This window comes from Rhinatrema bivittatum, chromosome 3, assembly GCF_901001135.1.
Source record: "Rhinatrema bivittatum chromosome 3, aRhiBiv1.1, whole genome shotgun sequence".
NCBI lineage: Eukaryota > Metazoa > Chordata > Amphibia > Gymnophiona > Rhinatrematidae > Rhinatrema > Rhinatrema bivittatum.
In genome coordinates, this window is record NC_042617.1 from 256,800,322 (window position 1) to 256,818,888 (window position 18,567).

The window sequence follows — 18,567 nt, forward strand, 5'->3', positions numbered from 1 at the left end:
GTGCGTTATTGCCCCTCATTTTCATGAATCCCTCCCAAACCCCTCCCTAATCCCACCCCTTCCAAAAATTTGCATTCACACCGTGCGATAGTATGATTATCGAATACGTTATGATGTTAAAGCATGCATTAACGCCAAAATGCATTTTGATGAATGACCCTATAAATTCAGCCCTTATACGGCTAACCTCTAGCTGGGTAACTAGAAATTAGCCGGATAAAAAAGGGGTGTTTTGGGGACGGGGCTGAGATATCCCCTATCTCATATATCCCATTAAACAAATATCCCATTAATTTAATATATCCCATTAAACAAATAGATATCCCATTAAACAAAGGATACTCTATAAGGTATTCACTATCATCCACAAAGCGACAAACAATCTAGCCCCCATCACATTAAGCTCTCAACTCCAACCGCACACTTCCTCCAGACCAATCAGAAGCGCATACAGAGGAACACTGCATGCTCCGCAAATAAAATCATCATTGAGCAAACGTGCGCTATCTTCAGCAGGCCCACACCAGTGGAACACGCTTCCCCCAGATCTTAGACTAGAACCCAGTTATCAAGAATTCAAAAAAAGACTGAAAACTTTTCTCTTCCAACAAGCTTTCCCAGACGCTTAATCTTACTATGACTGACAGACTTCCATCCCTTAACTATGGACACTGTATAAAGTACTACTTTTAAGAATCTGCAACTGGACAATTATCTGTGAGCTCAAAAATTCACTTTAAAAAAAAAAAAAAAAAATTCACTTTATTTCATATATATATTAGGCATTGCCTATATTTATATTTATTGCTACGTTAAATAGTTATACTTCTTATATAAAATATTATATTTCTTTATTTATTATATAAAATATTATATTTCTTTATTTATTACCAGTTAAAATATTATCACTTTATTTAGCACTATGTTAAATTGTCAACCAGTTATACTGTTCCATATGTTATACGGTTCCATGTAAAGCTCCGCTATCTGTTGAGCAGTTCTTCGTTTTATGTAAACCGGAGTGATTTGTAGTCCCTACTAGAACTTCGGTATATAAAAATTAAAAATAAATAAATAAATAAATAAATATCCGGCTAACCAAGCCAAATATCACAGTTAGCTGAATAACTTTAGACCTGCTGCTTAGATTATCCATCTAAATGACTTTTGAATATTGACCTCAATGTGTCGTGAAATGCACAGGTGTGCTTCCAGTGGAACATTTTATTGGAAGGTGTTTATTATGTAAACAAAAAAGGGGAACTGAACTTTAATTCAAAATGTTACCTATAGTGACGGTGTCAGCAAGCCAGACATTGTGATTCAATCCCGAATCCAACCGGACCTCTAATCATTCACCATCACTTAAACAACTATTTTATTATTTTTGTATGAAACTATTTTTTATGTTTTTTTCTTTTTCTTAAAAAATTAGTCATTAAAGACTTATATAATTCACTCCATAAATGACGTGAAGACAGGAAGTAGCTGGCATTCTCTCAAAATATTGTATACAAAAACGCCCAACACGGCCGATGTTTCGCTTATTAAAGCTTCCTCAGGGGCATCTAGATGGATATCAACATGGGAGTGTTTTGCCTAAAAATTTAAAGAAACAGTCTTAGCAACTTTCAATGAGGTAAAGTAAAGAACAGTACTTATCTGACTGCCAGAGGTTACCGATTCAAAATGGACCTGACGTCTCAAACATTCTTCTGCGTCGCAGGGAGGAAACGAGGCTAACATTTACGTCCTATTAAATATACAACAGATGTGATGTCATAAAGATGACGTGTCATGTGTCAAAAAATTTTTTTTTGGTTGTTAATTGATTGGTAATCAAGCACTGAATCCTGGGAATGATAAAGCATTGTAGATGTATGAGAACAGTTTATCTATCCTAAAAAAGGATGTAATTCCAGATCAGCATTTAAACCTGCCGGACTCACGGTCCCCAGTCGATATATCCAGCGTTGTTCTAGTTTCAAAAGCTGTCCTTCACGATTACCGCCGCGCCAATGCACTGGAACATGATCGATGGCACAGAATTTGAGATCATTGAAAGAATGTTTATGTGTTAAACAATGTGTGACCAGTGGCTCTTCAATCCGGGTATTTTTTATATTGGATCTGTGTTCTATCATTCGTGTTTTCAGAAGACGTTTGGTTTTGCCTATATATTGTAATCCACATGGACATACAATCATATAGATTACCATTGTGGAAATGCAAGATGTTACATATTTCAAGAAAATTTTGTAACCTGATTGTGAGATGACACTCTCTGTTATTGACATAGACATTGGACAGACTGAACAAGAATTGCATGGTTGATGAGAACCCATAACGATATTGTCATTATTCTTGATGGTAAAATCTGAACGAACTAACATATTTTTCAAATACCACAGCAGACTATGAAGTTCACGCAAAAAATCTTTTTGAACAGTTTATACAATGGGGTTATCCGCGCACATGCATTCGAAAAGCTTATTTGCGTGCGAAATTTGCACATCGTGAGTGGTTATTTTTGCCTAATAATTCTACTGATAATTCCACTCAAATCACTTGTGTTTTACCTTTTTCAACACAGGCATATAAGATCCGCAGAGCTATTTACAATAACTGGCATGTGTTGCAATTGCATGAAGTTTTTCAGTCTCCCCCTCGGATTACATTTTCAAGAGCACCTAATTTGAAAAATATGTTAGTTCATTCAGATTTTACCATCAAGAATAATGACAATATCGTTATGGGTTCTCATCAACCATGCAATTCTTGTTCAATCTGTCCAATGTCTATGTCAATAACAGAGAGTGTCATCTCACAATCAGGTTACAAAATTGTCTTGAAATATGTAACATCTTGCATTTCCACAATGGTAATCTATATGATTGTATGTCCATGTGGATTACAATATATAGGCAAAACCAAACGTCTTCTGAAAATATGAATGATAGAACACAGATCCAATATAAAAAATTCCCGGATTGAAGAGCCACTGGTCACACATTGTTTAACACATAAACATTCTTTCAATGATCTCAAATTCTGTGCCATCGATCATGTTCCAGTGCATTGGCGCGGCAGTAATCGTGAAGGACAGCTATTGAAACTAGAACAACGCTGGATATATCGACTGGGGACCGTGAGTCCGGCAGGTTTAAATGCTGATCTGGAATTACATCCTTTTTTAGGATAGATAAACTGTTCTCATACATCTACAATGCTTTATCATTCCCAGGATTCAGTGCTTGATTACCAATCAATTAACAACCAAAAAAATTTTTTTTGACACATGACACGTCATCTTTATGACGTCATATCTGTTGTATATTTAATAGGACGTAAACGTTAGCCTCGTTTCCTCCCTGCGACGCAGAAGAATGTTTGAGACGTCAGGTCCATTTTGAATCGGTAACCTCTGGCGGTCAGATAAGTACTGTTCTTTACTTTACCTCATTGAAAGTTGCTAAGACTGTTTCTTTAAATTTTTAGGCAAAACACTCCCATGTTGATATCAATCTAGATGCCCCTGAGGAAGCTTTAATAAGCGAAACATCGGCCGTGTTGGGCGTTTTTGTATACAATATTTTGAGAGAATGCCAGCTACTTCCTGTCTTCACGTCATTTATGGAGTGAATTATATAAGTCTTTAATGACTAATTTTTAAAGAAAAAGAAAAAAACATAAAAAATAGTTTCATACAAAAATAATAAAATAGTTGTTTAAGTGATGGTGAATGATTAGAGGTCCGGTTGGATTCGGGATTGAATCACAATGTCTGGCTTGCTGACACCGTCACTATAGGTAACATTTTGAATTAAAGTTCAGTTCCCCTTTTTTGTTTACAGTTCTCCTATGGGGTTACTGTGTTGACTCTCCTTGATATATTTTTAAGGTGTTTATTATCCCATCTTGCCTTTCTTCATTTTTTACAGAAACAGGTGGAATCTGTATCTCCCCGCGGCCTTCAGAGGAAGGGGCTGAGATCATCCCAGCTATGGCTATGAGACCATTCTTTGGGATTAAACCAGTAATCTTGACTGAAGAAGTAAGTTCAGAATTTGAACATACGGTAAAATGAAGGATACATATCATGTATGGGGCACATGCGATAGGAGGAACAGAGTGCCATCAGATACTGCCACTGCTCTTTTTAGCATCATTTAAGCTTATCGTGATCAGCTAGTTATATTTAAAAGAAAATGTTGAGAAGGCATTTTCATTCCATTTTTAGCATGGTGTGTTGGGTAAAAAATCATTAGAATACATGCAAAATTTCTTGTAAAAAATCCTAAAAAACAACCAGCCTTCGTATGGTTGATCAGTATTTGCTCTAGTATATTCATTGCCAGTATGATGAATCCCTCGTGTCACTAAGTAAAATTTTTTTGATTGGCCTCTGTCTTATTCTGTAGCATTGTTTGTTTGATTGCCACATGATTGCTGTCACTTTTCAAAGTCGTATGGTAGTTTTATGTTGTCAAATGAGACACTATATTTATTTATTTGATTTATATTTCGCCTTTCAAACACTTCGAGTATAGAGATATTACAAGAAAAAGTGGGTTGTAGCAATATGGAATATGAAGGGAATCATAAGCATTTGATGATTGCTTAGAATAGGACTTTTGTAGTGCTTATTAAAAAGAAATGTAATCAAAGTAGGAAAGATGTCTTCATTATAAAACGGCATGTGGAAATGAAGTGCAGTAATGGGGCAGGAGAGTAGAGCAGCCAGCGCTGCAGGCCGAGAATCGGAGAAGCCAAGGTTCAAATGCCTCTTATCACCTTGGACAAGTCGCTTCGCCCTCCATTGCCTCAGGCCCAAACTTAGGGCTGGATTTACTAAACTTTTTTTCCCCTTTGACACAGAATGGGAGAACAGCCTTAGCAAATCCGGCCCTTAGATGGTAAGTCCTCTGGAGACGGGGAAATACCTTCTGTACCTGAATGCAACTCACCTTCAGCTAGCAATGAAAAAGTGTAAGCTAAATCTAAAATTAAAAAAAACAAAACAGAACAAACCAAAAAAGATATGGTCTTGCTGTAGTGCATGATCTCTCTGTTGATATAAAAAGGCTATATATATTTTCCCTCCCTCCAAAACTGCCCCGAAACCTGGCCATTTTATAATGGTGTTTGGTAAGGCGTGTCTTGTATGGGTAAAAGGCAATGAGCTGACAAGTAAGAGGCTTGCGATGATGATGGTTTATTGCTTGTGCACAAAGGAGTTGCATTAGCACAGGTTTGGAACTTGTGAGCAGTTCAGCACCAGTCATTAAGACTTCAGCCCTGGCTACTGTCAGTCATGCATCTTTCATGAGCATTCATAATTCAGTCATCTTCAAAAAAAAAAAATACAAAAATAGCTATCAAAAGTGACAGGAAATCTTCATACCTGAATTGATAAGAAAAGCTGAACATCCTGGCTCTGAGCCCTTTAAGGACTCCCATTGAGAAATTTAAAATATTAATAGGGACATGAGGTTTGCAGGGGAAGGTGATTATCTGGATGGGGAATGGAAAGAACGGACCCAGAAAACAAGAAGGTAGGTGATCTAAGAAAGCCGTTAGGAAAACACAAAAGGATTAGATGCCCAAGTCTTTTTCAATCTTTATTGCGGTGGAGACGTGTTTTTATAAAAAATGTTGCCCGACTCAGGCCGAGTTTCGCTAACGAAACTCGGCCTGGGTTGGGCAACATTTTTAATAAAAACACGTGTCCACCGCAATAAAGATTGAAAAAGACTTGGGCATCTAATTCTTTTGTGTTTTCCTGGGGAATGGAAAGAAACACATTTTGGGGAGTGGCGGCAGGAGTCTGGCCATCCTCTTCCTGCTCATTCAAAACGAGGGCTGGAATCTGGCACCAGGAACCATCATTTTTGATTACAGTATCTGGTGCTTTCCCCATTGTTACAGCCCCTATTCAAACCTTTTCTCACTTATATCATAGCTGGTGTACCCTGTTCAGTTTCTGTTCTATATGCTTATTGAGGTCATTGTTTTTCTTCCCAGATTTTCTATCTTTTTGACAGTGTTCTCAATCACAAATGTTTGTTCTAGGAATTCTTTGCTATTAATATTCAGGGATGTTTATCAGAAAAATATTATTATTCCTTTGCCATATAGATCGATGCACACACCCTGACTGCTTTGGATACATGAAGTTAGCAAACAGCACATTTAAGACTAATCAGAGAAAATTATTTTTCGCTCAACGCACAATTAAGCTCTGGAATTTGTTGCCAGAGGATATGGTTAGTGCAGTTAGTATAGCTGGGTTCAAAAAAGGTTTGGATAAGTTCTTGGAGGAGAAGTCCATTAACGGCTATTAATCAAGTTTACTTAGGGAATGGCCTCTGCTATTACTGGCATCAGCAGCATGGGATCTTTTTGGTATTTGTGTACTTGCCAGGTTCTTGTGGCCTGGTTTGGCCTCTGTTGGAAACAGGATGCTGGGCTTGATGGACCCTTGGTCTGACCCAGCATGGCAATTTCTTATGTTCTTACTACCTCATTACAGTATAAAACATTTATGCTTGTACCTCTTCAAACAGTGTGGTATATTTTTCTCCTTATCCTTCACTCATTTTTCTTCTGGTGGAGCAGCACAGCCGCATGTTACTTAATCCCTATTTTATTCTCCAGTGAATCCTTCCTTTTGATTTCTGGTGTTTCCAGTTGATACACTGATGTGCCTTAATGTGCTTTGTCCTATAGGGGAGACTTATACAAGGTGAGGTCTCTGGTGCTCTGTGCATTGCTCAGCCTTGGCCTGGCATGGCCCGGACTATCTATGGTGATCATCAGAGATTCATAGACACATATTTCAAAACCTTTCCAGGTGAGAACTTCTTCAACAGCTTGATAATTAATTGCATTGTACATACTACAGTATGTTAATTTACAAATTTAAAGGATTATATTACTGCACTTTAAGAGTATAGAAGTGCCAGGTGTAAAGACTGTATGTGGATTTGTGAAATGATTATTCAAAAAGGATCTGGCTGTACTGGAGAAAGTGCAGACAAGGGTGACCAAAATAAGGGGCATGGAACAGCTTCCCTATGAGGAAAGGCTAAAGAAGTTAGGGCTGTTCAGTTTGGAGAAGAGATGACTAAGAGGGGATATGATAGAAGTCTACAAAATCATGAAAGGACAGATTAATGTAAATCGGTTATTTACTCTCTCACATAATAGAAGGACCAGGGGGCACTCCATGAAGTTATCAAGTAGCTCATTTAAAACAAATCAAAGACAATTTTTTTCACTTAGCACATAGTTAAACTCTGGAATTTATTGCCAGAGGATGTGGTTACAGCAGTTAGCGTAACTGGGTTTAAAAAAGGTTTGGATAAATTCCTAGAGGATAAATCCATAAACTGCTATGATGGTAATTAATAAGCAATAATAGCTTGTGATCTGTCTAATGTTTGGGTAATTGCCAGGTTCTTGTGGCCTGGATTGGCCACTGTTGGAAACAGGATACTGGGCTTGATGGATCCTTGGTCTGACCCAGTATGGCATATCTTATGTTCTGTAAAGTTATTCTTGGAAGTACTGAAATTGCCTGCTGAACTGTTCTAAGAGTTGCTGAGAAACACAGTATCAATTACTTCCTTAAGATAGTTTCTTGAGTACTTGATATTTAGTGTTTTTTAAAATCAAGAAGTTCTTTTCTTTGTCAAAAGAGAAATGTGGCGCAGGCCACCTTGGTGGCTCAGTGACATTGCTGTGCAGCGCCACGAAGATGACATGGGTTTGATTCCCGGGTCTGGTTTTTGTGCTTCCCTAGTCAGCCGGGGCTGGGGTTGCTCTTTTAAACTATTTATCCTTGTGCTGTTTCCTCATTTCTTTCTGAAATGGATATGAGTAAGGGAAATGTTAAAACCTACCTGGCAGAGCTTGGGTTGAAAGACTCTTTTACTCAACCTGTGCAGCAGGCTGCTAAGACAGAATGAATGACTGCTGAACTGCAAGAATCTCAACTTTCGACAACTCTCCCCGATCTCCAAGACATCTTTGAGTCCCAGTGATTGGTCTCCTCCTTTGCTACCCAAATTCTTGTGGCTGATTGCGGATCACCTTGCGCCTTCCGGATCCCGCATAGTTTAAAGTGCTGCTAAAGGTGGGGGTGCAGAATGTGATGTGAGCCGGGAATCAGGGCTGAGCTCTAAAGGTAATGGAGGCCATTGGGGACTGGCTAGGAAGACATTTGGTTATTCTCTGAAAATTATATCAGCGCCTGTGGCTATGGCTACCCACTGAGTGAAATTTACAGCCATTTCACCCCCCCTCGTCTGGAGCTGCTGGGACCTGGTCTGAAAAATTTTCCCCTGAAAAGTATGTTGCTGGAGGAAATTGGAGGTATTTTAGCTTGCTGTGTTATTCAGCTTTCTGCTTTCTCTAAAGATGCAGCTTCTGTGTTAGAGGGCCCCCCCCACCCCTGCATTATGGGCTTATCGCACAGTTTAATGCCAATGAAAAAGCTGTAGTTATTTTCAGCGTTAAAATTGTGCGATATAATGTGTTATGGCTTTGCACGTTGCGAAGCCAGCCCACTTTTACAAATGTCCCGCCCCGACTCCTCCCCTTTTAAAAATTTGCATCGCACCATCCGTTATGGTGCTTTTGGCATGCGAAAATACCATAAGGCAAGTTGGAAAATAACCTCCTTAGTTGGTACCTGGGGCAAGGAATGGCAGTGGGATTTAAGTCCTAGTTTCTCAGCTAATGGCACTAACTTATATATATATTTATTTATTTATATTCAGTACTTGAGTTAATGGAGGAGAAAGTAACTTGCCCAAGGTCAGAAGGAATAGCAGTGGGATTTGAACACTGCTCTTTCTCAGTTCTTAGTCACTGTTCTAACCACTAGGCTACTTCTCCCAACAGCTAAAGAGAATTGCTTTATTGTTTAGGATCACTTACAGTCACTATTCAGTGCCACTTAGCCGATTAAGTTCTAACTTAGATGGCTAAGGGGGTGGGGGTATTCTGGTGAGCAACTGCTTAGCCAGCTAAGTGCTGATTTTCAACCTTATCCGGCTCAGTTAGCCGGATAAATCTAAGACAGCCAATTCCTGCATCGCTGAATATCTCATTTATCCAGCTATCTTGCTCAGCTGAATATTGGCCTCTAAGAAATGTTTTAGAAATATATTTTGGAAATTCCACTAGTAAGACTGCTATCCAAGTTCTTGTTGATCTAGAGATTAAGGTAGCTCTATATGTGTTGGTTTATATTGATGGATAGGGTTACGATATGTTATTTTCTTGTGTACTTTTTCATTCCCATGCTCGCCCTTTGCTATCAGGGACTTGTTTGAACACTTGTGACTTTCCTTTTTCCTCTCTCCCTCAACACAAATACAGCCCGATTTTAAAAGGATCATGCACATAAAAAATGGGGGTTATGTGTGTGGCCGGGCCTTGCGTGCACCGCGTGCATTTTAGAACAGGCCCAGCCACCAACTGTCTAATTTTTTCTGGACTTAAAGCTTAGGGCACAAGAACACTCAAAATCAGCAAGAGGGTTTTTTTTTAATCAAATTTATTTGGCTTCTTAAAAGACAAGTGTTCTTGTGAGATGCACTATGACTGCCCTCTATCTGTAATACCTTGCATCTCCGTGAATCTCTGACATGCCCTGACTTATATAATCAAAAATACAACATTCCCGAAGTTTCCAGAATGAATGACGTGACTGCTCAAAGACTTCTTCTACAAAGATACCTTAGGCTGTTGTCATGACAATCTATCATGTATAGGAAATGCTTGTGATGACACCCCCCATTCAATTGTAAAAATCATTCTATACTAGTCCTTCCTGAACCCTCCTCCCATCATACAAGTTCCTGTATCACTCTGGCTTTGATGCAATGTATTCTCTTCTGTTCTTCTTTTGTTATTCTTTGTTTATGTAAACAAATCGCAGTCTGGGTCTTGAATAGAAGCTAGACTTGAATTCCACTTCTTAGCACCAGGATTCATTCAAAACTGTCACCTCACAGGATCTTCTTTTTCAACTAGTTTCTGTTAGTTGAAATATGCATCTGCAAGACAACAGCTTGCATCTTGGACTCAGTTTCTCTGTATTGTGAAGCAAATGTGCCATTAAATAGGCCTCTCTCCTGTTGTTGCCAGCAAATCTGTCTCAGAGATTTTCTGCAAGTCATGCTCAGAAAAGCACTCAAAGTTCATTCACCTCTTGACAAGCCAAAGTACAGCAGAGGTGTCTGGGAATTATTGGTTGTCTGCTCAGCCTATTCTTCACAACATAACCCCTGTTACACACCGAAGTGCCGAGCCCTGCAAAAGGGACTGGCATGGGACGTATCTGGCAGGGCAAGGCAGGCTGGGACAGCGCCATTTTGTGCTGTCCTGATGACTTGCTCGCTGGCAGCTGGCCGGTGCACACAATTTACTTCAACTCGGGGCATGAAGTATGTTGCAAAACAAAAATAAAAAGGGGTTAGCTAGGATAGATTTAGGGGTTGGGATGGAGAAGGGAAGAGGAAGGAATAGTAGGGTTAGGGATAGGAAAGGTCCCTCCCAGTCCGCTCCTTAATTACTATAGTGTGCACATGTTATAAAATTGGCGCGTCCATATGTGCGCGCCAGGAACCACACACACATGGAAGCGTGCACGCTGCTTTTAAAATTGACCCCATAGTTTTTTCTTTTTTTAGTTAGTAGTTGAAATATGTAATCATATAAATGCATTTGGAATTCACCAATAAAAAGTAAATTAAAAATAAAATTGTAAAATAAAATAGGGGGAAAAAAACTCCAAGTGGTTGCAAATGAAGGCTTATGGTGCTAAATCCTACTAGAGGCTGATTCTGAATGAGCTGGGCAGCCAACGGAGCAGGAGGAAACTGCTAGGTAAACAGCAACAAGAAACTTAGCAAGTGTCTGTTTCATTTTCAGTTGAATTGGCTCCAGTTAATTGCTAGGGCTGTAGAAGAGATTTTAAATATGCCGTTCCTTGGCTTTGCGTCTACTGTTGGGTTAACAATTACTCTAGTGATATCAGACTAAATTATGATCCCTAAAATAAACAGCCATAAAAAATACTGTTATATAGCGTAGTGCAGGTACACACTCTAAAGTGTCCTTGCAAACTCTGATAAAAGGCAGACCGGAAGTAGCAAGAATGCATAGGTGCACTAACACTGGGAACGGGCCCTACCGGTTGAAATCTGATCATTGTTTGTACTAGCTAAGGAATGTCAATTCAAGCAGCATTTCAACCTTTACTAACCAAAACAATGTTGCGCAACTTTTTAAGGAAAAATTATTTCGTAATGTTAATTGTTTTTTATTTTCGGGGCATCTTCAGAATGCATGCCAAACTCCTATTGAGCCTCTGCAAGCCTGAGCTGCTTGTTGGGACCTTGTTATTTGTTTGTTTGTTTTAAACGGGAGACTTAATGCTCCTGCTTTTAGCAATGTCGTAACATAATTCTGTCCCCAGGGATGTTGGGTGCCAGGGTTTTAAGTCTTCCATAGAGCCAAACTTTCAAACCTATTTACAGAAGAGCATTGGCACGTGTAAGTTGACACATGCAGATTAATGTTCATATTTTTAAAAAGCTGCACGTTTTATAAAATACTGTGTATTTCTATTATGAAAGTATACATGTATGTTTCAGTACACACAAATATTTCCATAGCAATAAAATGCATACTTTCTGTACCCATTTTATAAACATAGGAGTGAATTTTCAAAGGACTCACATGCATAAAAGTAACATATAGCGTAGCAATTTTCAAATGCCCATTTATACGCATAAAATCTTTTGAAAACTATGGTATATGGTATTTTACATGCAAAATAATTGTGACACTGCACAAATGAACACCCACAATTAAACATGGAAGCAAGTATATTTTAAAGTATGCACAGATACTTGGAATCAACAATACCGCCACTAATTCTCCTAGTTCTTCTGCAGGTCACCCAGACCTTCTCGCACTTCATCCATATCTCCCAACCAAAAACTGCAGAGAACAAACAAGTCCGATTTCACTTGCACCAGTTTGTGAGCAGGTGTAAAAATGTATAGACAAGTTTGGTAATCTAAACTTGCAAATCTCTTACAAAATAGTAAGTATTGTATGTACTTTTTAACCTCACCCTAGAACACCTTTCCCCTCCCCCAGTAAAATCTATGCATGAAATCGAAAATATGGTCATAACATTGACAATTATAAAATAGCATATCTGTGAGTACATGCTACTGTTGTATCTGCGGTCCTTTGAGTCACCACAGGATTGACTCTACCTGCGGGAAGGAGCCCTGCAGATTCCCACCGTCAGCAGGCGGACCTAGGCGACCAATCAGGACCTTCACCTATACCAGCCCACATTGCCCTCGGGTTGAGCCTTTGAGTGCGGGACCAGCAGGACTTAGGTGGGTCTCTGCTGATGGCAGAAGAGGAGGTCCATGATACTAGAGTTGTAGGCAGGCAGAAGGCGGGCGTATCTGATATCCAGGCAATGGTTAGAGGCAGACAGCGGTCAGCTGTATCTGAGGTTCATGCAGTGGCCAAGGCAAGCAGTGGTCAGTTGATTCTGAGGTCCAGGCCAAGGTCAAAACCAGATGTTTGTCCGAGGGAGGAGAAGAGGGATGGATAGGCTTAAACCGTGGGCACAGTGGCCACTAGAATGCCCATTTAGTAGCCCCAAGCGACACACAGTGAGCCACATCGGAGGATACTCGTAGCCGGCATCAGCATGCCCCACCAGAGTGCACAGCAGAGCTCCATCGCAGTGGCGAGGGTGTCATACCCCAGGGAGAAGCACTTACCATTGCCAGCCGCAGCACAGAAGTACCAGCAGCTCCCGTATCAGCAGCTTTGCAGGAGAGGAACATGGTGAGTTTACTTTGCAGAGTGCAGGTAGGGTATCACTTGGGGAGCACAGGAAAAGGAGTAAGCACAAGTGAGTGAGCCATAAGCAGTCTTTGTCCTCTTCATGCAGCGGATCGAACAGCCCTTCATTTTTCTCTTCCAGAAGTTAGCCGTCTTCCTCTAATGCATTGAGAGTAGACAGGGAGGATGCCGCACAGCCCACAGAGCCATCAGGAGTGGAGCACAAATTATGGGAATCAGTGCCCAAGTCCCTAAGACACAGCATCAGGCAAAGACATTATATTGATGTATTTTGGTTGTTGGAGGGGCATAGGAAACGGGAGCAGACGATGGGGGAGATGAAAAGGGAACTGGATGCATCTACGCTGCCACAGGGAGAGCTTGTTAATTGGGTGTGCGCATTTGAACGAATGGCCTCAGTGATTGCCCATGTAGAACCTTCTTCAATTTAGCCATTGTTTACATACTTGGATCCCATCTTGGGTGTTTTTAAGGAATATAGCGGGTTCGCATGGCTAAATTACGATGAGACCTTTCGTGAGAGAATGACCAGTAATCCTCCGATGACCTGGGGAAAGCAAGACGTCAGGCTACGGCTGAAAAAGATGACAATGCGAGTGTTTGATTCCAAAGCAAACCCTCAGCTCTTTCAGACCATTCATGCACATGGGGGGGCAATCCAAGCATGCTCACATCCTCGGCAATATATCCTGGAGATATAACCGAGGAGCATGCTCAGCAACTGATTGCAGATATAAAGATGTCAGTAATCGGTGCACTGCTCCTCACCCAGCTAATAAATGCTTGAAAAAGGACAAGTAGGGGAAGTGGCCAGGTTATTGCTTCAACCCTATGAGTTGGCAGGAGATGCTTCCTTGGGTAGAGCATTACCCCCCAATAAGGAGGGGACAAATACTATATTGAGCGCTTTCTGGGAAGGTTTTGTTATCCCACACACTAGTCAACTGAGCTCTGATAAGGTGGTCAATGCCCCTTCAACGCGCAAGCTGGCCAATGTAATCAGGGAGAAACTAAGAAAAGAAGCTCATCTGGAGTGGATCACTGGCCATTTTACCAAGCATCCACTTGACCCTCTCATTCTGTTGCTACTGGTGGTTGTCCCAAAAAAGGAGCCTGGAAAATACAAGCTCATACATAACCTTTCTTACCCAATAGGGTCTTCTGTTAATGACTATATTCCCTTGGAGTGCTGCTTGATATAGTATGCGTCCTTCGATAATGCATTGGAATTGCTCAGGTCTTGTGGCCAGGGTACACTCATGGCAAAAGCAGACATTAGTCTGCTTTCTGGCTATTGCCAGTACACCCAAGTAGTTTTCCGCTGCTCGGATTCCATTTTGAAGGGGCTTACCTCTATGACAAGTGTACTCCAATAGAATGCTCAATTTTATGCACCTACTTTGAGACATTCAACACCGTCCTACATTGAGCTACAGGGGAGATAGTGGGTCTAAGATCATTAGTTCATTACTTAGGCGATTATCTGTTTGTAGGAAGAGGGGTGACATCTGAAAGTGTCAAGTTGTTTGATGCTTTTCTGGAGTTTGTGCACAGGTTTGGCATCCTTTTGGCAGATGATAAGTCACAAAGTTCAACAACCATCCTCACATTCTTGGGGATCGAGCTTGATTCCATACGCATGGAATCTAGACCCCCACCCGACAAGCTGGTGAAGTTGACTGATCTCGTGCGATTACTGTGTGCAGCAGGAAAGTCACACAGAGCCACATGAGGTCCCTCGACAATAGCCTGGCCTTTGCTGTGCGAGTTATCCCTATGGGCAGGGTATTCTTGCGCTGCCTAATTCAGTCCACGATCGGTTTGGTTCGTGACCACCACTGTCTGCTCATAAGCAAACCTATTAGAAAAGACTTAGCATTGTGGCTGAAGTTTCCCAGGGATTTTAACAGTGTTTCAGCATGGTTTCCCAGGCCAGTCAACAGCAATGACCTTCAGCTGCACTCTGACACTTCAGGAGGTATCGGATTTGGTGTTTGGTGGATCTTGGTGCACAGCACGTTTGCCAGACTAGTGGGCAGCAAGAGGCCTAACCAAGAACATCACATTTCTCAAACTTTTCCCCATCATAGTCATTGTGCACATAGGGGGGTGAGGCACTGAGATGTCAGCAAGTGGTGCTATGGTGTGACAATGCAGCGGTAGTCCATCAATAAACAAACATCCAAGTGCCTCCTGGTGTCAGAGTTCCTAAGGGAGTTTGTTTTATGTTGCTTGCACATGAATATTGTGACGTGGCGAAGCATGTTCCTGGGATGCACAATGAGATAGAGAATTCTCTTTCTCGCTGCAAGTGGTCCCTATACAGGAAGCTGGTACTGCTAATGGAGACAGTTCAAAGAGAGGTCCCGGAACAGCAATGGTCCTTCAGAACTGGATGGCATGCGAGATGCTGTGAAGATCACTTGCTCCAGCCACATAGAATTCCTACATCCGCAATTATGACAAAGTGATGACGTTTCTTATTGTGAATGGTTGGTCCAGGCATCGGGCTCTGGAGGATCTCCTGATTACCTACATAGTGCATGCTAAGCACCAGGGACAGTCCAGGAACATGTTCGCTCACATCTAGCGGCACTAGCATTTTTCACAAAGCTTGAAACTGGACGCTTAGAACAGTATTTTGCTGTTAAAATGGTCATGCTAAGCTGGGCTAGGGAGCCCTTACTCTGACATGATCCATGGAGACCGCTGATCCACACCCTTTTATTGTTGCTCTGGTGCATATTACCAGATGTAGCCACCAACAACTTTGAGACCATGCTTTTCTGGGTGGCCTTCGTGCTAGTGTTCTTTGGGGCTTTGTATGTTAGTGAGTTTACTGCACCATCATGGAACGATTCACAGCTGCAGGGTTTGCTGTGGAAAGACATCAGAGTTCTAAATGGCACCCTTTCTCTTCGGTTGAGGCCGTTTAAGATTAATCATGAGACGTGTGGTCAGATTAGCACCAATGGGACAGTGCTATACCGGGGTACAAATTATATCGCAATGACAGAGAGGAGCAGTCGGGAGGAGGTGTGGCGCTTTATGTCCGGGATGGCATAGAGTCCAACAGGATAAACATCCTGCATGAGACTAAATACAAAATTGAATCTTTATGGGTAGAAATCCCTTGTGTATCAGGGAAGACTACAGTGATAGGGGTATACTACCGTCCACCTGGTCAAGATGGTGAGATGGACAGTGAAATGCTAAGAGAAATTAGGGAAGCTAACCAAATTGGTAGTGCAGTAATAATGGGAGACTTCAATTACCCCAATATAGACTGGGTAAATGTATCATCGGGTCACGCTAGAGAGATAACGTTCCTGGATGGAATAAATGATAGCTTTATGGAGCAATTGGTTCAGGAACCGACGAGAGAGGGAGCAATTTTAGATCTAATTCTCAGTGGAGCACAGGACTTGGTGAGAGAGGTAACGGTGGTGGGGCCGCTTGGCAATAGTGATCATAATATGATCAAATTTGATTTAATGACTGGAAAAGGAACAGTGTGCAAATCCAAGGCTCTCGTGCTAAACTTTCAAAAGGGAAACTTTGATAAAATGAGAAAATTGTTAGAAAAAACTGAAAGGAGCAGCTACAAAAGTAAAAAATGTCCAAGAGGCGTGGTCATTGTTAAAAAATACCATTCTAGAAGCACAGTCCAGATGTATTCCACACATTAAGAAAGGTGGAAAGAAGGCAAAACGATTACCGGCATGGTTTAAAAGGGGAGGTGAAAGAAGCTATTTTAGCCAAAGATCTTCATTCAAAAATTGGAAGAAGGATCCAACAGAAGAAAATAGGATAAAGCATAAACATTGGCAAGTTAAATGTAGACATTGATAAGACAGGCTAAGAGAGAATTTGAAAAGAAGTTGGCTGTAGAGGCAAAAACTCACAGTAAAAACTTTTTTAAATATATCCGAAGCAGAAAGCCTGTGAGGGAGTCAGTTGGACCGTTAGATGATCGAGGGGTTAAAGGGGCACTTAGAGAAGATAAGGCCATCGCGGAAAGATTAAATGATTTTCTTTGCTTCGGTGTTTACTGAAGAGGATGTTGGGGAGGTACCCCGTAATGGAGAAGGTTTTCATGGGTAATGATTCAGATGGACTGAATCAAATCACGGTGAACCTAGAAGATGTGGTAGGCCTGATGACAAACTGAAGAGTAGTAAATCACCTGGACCGGATGGTATACACCCCAGAGTTCTGAAGGAACTAAAAAATGAAATTTCAGACCTATTAGTAGAAATTTGTAACTTATCATTAAAAATCATCCATTGTACCTGAAGACTGGAGGATAGCAAATGTAACCCCAATATTTTAAAAAGGGCTCCAGGGGCGATCCGGGAACTACAGACCGGTTAGCCTGACTTCAGTGCCAGGAAAAATAGTGGAAAGTGTTCTAAACATCAAAATCACAGAAACATATAGAAAGACATGGTTTAATGGAACAAAGTCAGCATGGCTTTACCCAGGGCAAGTCTTGCCTCACAAATCTGCTTCACTTTTTTGAAGGAGTTAATAAACATGTGGATAAAGGTGACCGGTAGATATAGTATCTTGGATTTTCAGAAGGCGTTTGACAAAGTTCCTCATGAGATGGCTTCTAGGAAAAGTAAAAAGTCATGGGATAGGTGGCGATGTCCTTTCGTGGATTGCAAACTGGCTAAAAGACAGGAAACAGAGAGTAGGATTAAATGGGCAATTTTCTCAGTGGAAGGGAGTGGACAGTGGAGTGCCTCAGGGATCTGTATTGGGACCCTTACTGTTCAATATATTTATAAATGATCTGGAAAGAAATACGATGAGTGAGATAATCAAATTTGCAGATGACACAAAATTGTTCAGAGTAGTTAAATCACAAGCAGATTGTGATAAATTGCAGGAAGACCTTGAGAGACTGGAAAATTGGGCATCCAAATGGCAGATGAAATTTAATGTGGATAAGTGCAAGGTGATGCATATAGGGAAAAATAACCCATGCTATAATTACACGATGTTGGGTTCCATATTAGGTGCTACAACCCAAGAAAGAGATCTAGGTGTCATAGTGGATAACACATTGAAATTGTCGGTTCAGTGTGCTGCGGCAGTCAAAAAAGCAAACAGAATGTTGGGAATTATTAGAAAAGGAATGATGAATAAAACGGAAAATGTCATAATGCCTCTGTATCGCTCCATGGTGAGACCGCACCTTGAATACTGTGTACAATTCTGGTCGCCGCATCTCAAAAAAGATATAATTGCGATGGAGAAGGTACAGAGAAGGGCTACCAAAATGATAAGGGGAATGGAACAACTCCCCTATGAGGAAAGACTAAAGAGGTTAGGACTTTTCAGCTTGGAGAAGAGACGACTGAGGGGGGATATGATAGAGGTGTTTAAAATCATGAGAGGTCTAGAACGGGTAGACGTGAATCGGTTATTTACTCTTTCGGATAGTAGAAGGACTAGGGGACACTCCATGAAGTTAGCATGGGGCACATTTAAAACTAATCAGAGAAAGTTCTTTTTTACTCAACGCACAATTAAACTCTGGAATTTGTTGCCAGAGAATATGGTTCGTGCAGTTAGTATAGCTGTGTTTAAAAAAGGATTGGATAAGTTCTTGGAGGAGAAGTCCATTACCTGCTATTAAGTTCACAT

The 18,567-nt window shown here is 40.9% G+C and overlaps 1 protein-coding gene across 1 annotated transcript in view; it reads left to right on the plus strand.

Annotated features, from left to right (window-relative positions):
• The window catches only part of ACSS1 (acyl-CoA synthetase short chain family member 1), a 279,756-nt gene that overhangs the window by 137,389 nt on the left and 123,800 nt on the right, over positions 1–18,567 (plus strand). The window contains exons 9-10 of the mRNA XM_029594504.1: positions 3,942–4,054; positions 6,730–6,853. Coding sequence (XP_029450364.1) covers positions 3,942–4,054; positions 6,730–6,853 — 237 coding nt within the window. The remainder of the gene's footprint in view (positions 1–3,941; positions 4,055–6,729; positions 6,854–18,567) is intronic.